This window comes from Ceratina calcarata, unplaced genomic scaffold, assembly GCF_001652005.2.
Source record: "Ceratina calcarata isolate Rehan_Ccalc_2016 unplaced genomic scaffold, ASM165200v1 scaffold132.2, whole genome shotgun sequence".
NCBI classification, from domain to species: Eukaryota; Metazoa; Arthropoda; class Insecta; order Hymenoptera; family Apidae; genus Ceratina; species Ceratina calcarata.
In genome coordinates this window covers 11,172-13,403 of record NW_017134258.1, presented here as the reverse complement: position 1 = coordinate 13,403, position 2,232 = coordinate 11,172, and the positions used below count along the sequence as shown (strand labels likewise).

The 2,232-nt window shown below is 41.5% G+C and overlaps 1 protein-coding gene across 1 annotated transcript in view; it reads right to left on the bottom strand.

The window, feature by feature from the left end:
- Positions 1–2,232, bottom strand: part of LOC108629339 (uncharacterized) — a 9,567-nt gene that overhangs the window by 3,353 nt on the left and 3,982 nt on the right. The window contains exons 7-11 of the mRNA XM_026817332.1: positions 1,810–2,226; positions 1,297–1,732; positions 608–1,004; positions 285–507; positions 6–201 (exon numbers count right to left, since the gene is read on the bottom strand). Coding sequence (XP_026673133.1) covers positions 6–201; positions 285–507; positions 608–1,004; positions 1,297–1,732; positions 1,810–2,226 — 1,669 coding nt within the window. The remainder of the gene's footprint in view (positions 1–5; positions 202–284; positions 508–607; positions 1,005–1,296; positions 1,733–1,809; positions 2,227–2,232) is intronic.

Genomic DNA, 2,232 nt, shown 5'->3' with positions numbered 1-2,232 from the left:
GTCGCTAGCTGGTCCCATTTTACACGTTCCAACTGGGTGCAATGCCGAGGCGCCGTAATATCGGGCTAAACAACGCCAATAATTTATTGATAGATATTCGGACGACGAACAGCTAGGGATACTCTCTAGGTTCATTTGAGCGTTTATAAACCTCAACGCAGATGTTCTCGACATATTGTAGACGAATTGTCCGCCTTCGGCCTGAAATTGTATTTTAAATACACATATTAATTCGAAAATCAATGAGTCGTGTGTATTATCTGGATATTTGTGAACTTCGTTACCAAACGTTCGAGATCTTGTGGATCCTGGAAATAGTTGGGAACTATGATTGGAAATCCTTCAGGATTAGTGACATTTAGTCTGATGTATCCTCTGCTTCTTGGCCTTACTAATACTGGCAGAATAGAATAAAGAGTTGTGATTCCTGAAATGTTAGTTGCCGTACCATTTCCAGGTGATAACACTATCTCTACGTCAGGACAATCTCCGGATGCATTTGCATATCTGTAAACGAAATGTGCTCATTATTAGTCTAATAATTGGATTAAAGAAGTGAATGCAGCGAGCCATGAAAATTGCACGTTAATTATAAACATAGACTCACCTGGTATTAATAAAACCCAAACCGTCATCGTCTGGATTTTCATACATCATTCCAGTATTGTTTATGGCGAACTGTGTGAGGGTCTGAGAGTCAAAAGCATCCTGGTCTGCGTATGAGAAAGGTTCGGATCCAGAATAATTTCTTGGGATAGTCACGTTATAAGTCAGTCCATTGAACCCTACGTGATCCTGAAGATTCCTCCCCACACCTGGAGAATCGTGAATCACTGGAATATTTAATTCCTCCAACTGATCTCTTGGTCCGATACCAGACAACATCAATATTTGCGGTGATCGTACTGTGCCAGTTGACAGTATCACTTCATGATTGGCTGTTACTGTATAACGAGTAGATTGGAAACGAAATTGCACACCATAAGCAGTCTTTTCGTCACCATCTGCAATTTGAAAGTAATTAAATAAAGCTGTCTTCGTTCTTCTTTTTCTTTAAAAAGACGTCTGATTTTGAAGGAAGTTTGGGGTAGCGAATTAACCCTTTCGCTATGAGTGCCAATTATAGTCGGCATCAAATATATATAATTATAGTCGGCAATGTGCACACTTTTCGGCACGGTGAAACAATTTCGGCGAAGCGAAAGGGTTAAATAATTTTTTTATCTCGTATAGAAAACTAGAAATTATTAATCAGAAATCGAAATTCTAAACACACAACACGATAATTGTACTCACCACCATGTACCAAGATTTTTTCCACGAAAGAATCGGTACTGATGTGTAGATTACGCCTCCTCCAAGCAGGACGAAGGAAAGCCTTCGCTGCACTGCATCTCAGACCATCCCTTAGTGTTGCGGGAGTTAAACTGAATCCAGTTTGATTCGCTCCGTTCAAGTCGACTAAATCGTAGCCCATTTCTGTTACTGCTTCCAAAAAATAATTCGTTACAGGTAAACGATAACGAAAGTTTTCGACGGTCAGGTATCCACCGACGCTGTGATATGGGGATCCTTGATATTCCCTGATTCTCATGTCTTCGGATTTCATGAAATACGGTAGAACGTTTTCGTAGCTCCATCCTGGATTGCCAGCTTCCTCCCAGCGGTCATAATCACGTCTATTCCCACGCATATAAATCAGTCCATTTATCGCGCTGGTACCGCCAAGACTCTAAACAATGATCAAAAACTGAATCATAAAAAATATAGGGCTTCGACAAATGATTCTGTTATCTAACAAACTAATACCCTGCCACTGACGAAGAGACACCGACCATTGGGCTGTCCCGTACAATAATTATCCGATGGATACGTTGTATAATTCCACACCAACGAAGTTGATATTATACTCGAATACGTCACAGGTATATCAGTGGCATAATGTTCGTTCGGTCCAGCTTCGAGTAGCAACACCGACCACTTTTCATTTTCGGACAATCGGTTGGCCAATACGGAACCCGCGGAGCCACCCCCGATTATGATAAAGTCATAATTACTTCGTAGACTGGGTGGAGGGGTCGGTCTCACCCTGTTTTCGACGTCGGCAACGTCCGGTCTGTAGAGCACGATCAGCGTTTGGAGAAAAATCAGTATCCAATCCGTCGTCCATAACGTCTGTGCTATCTGGGTAGCCAAGCACTGAATAACGCTCGACATTTTATTTGATATTTA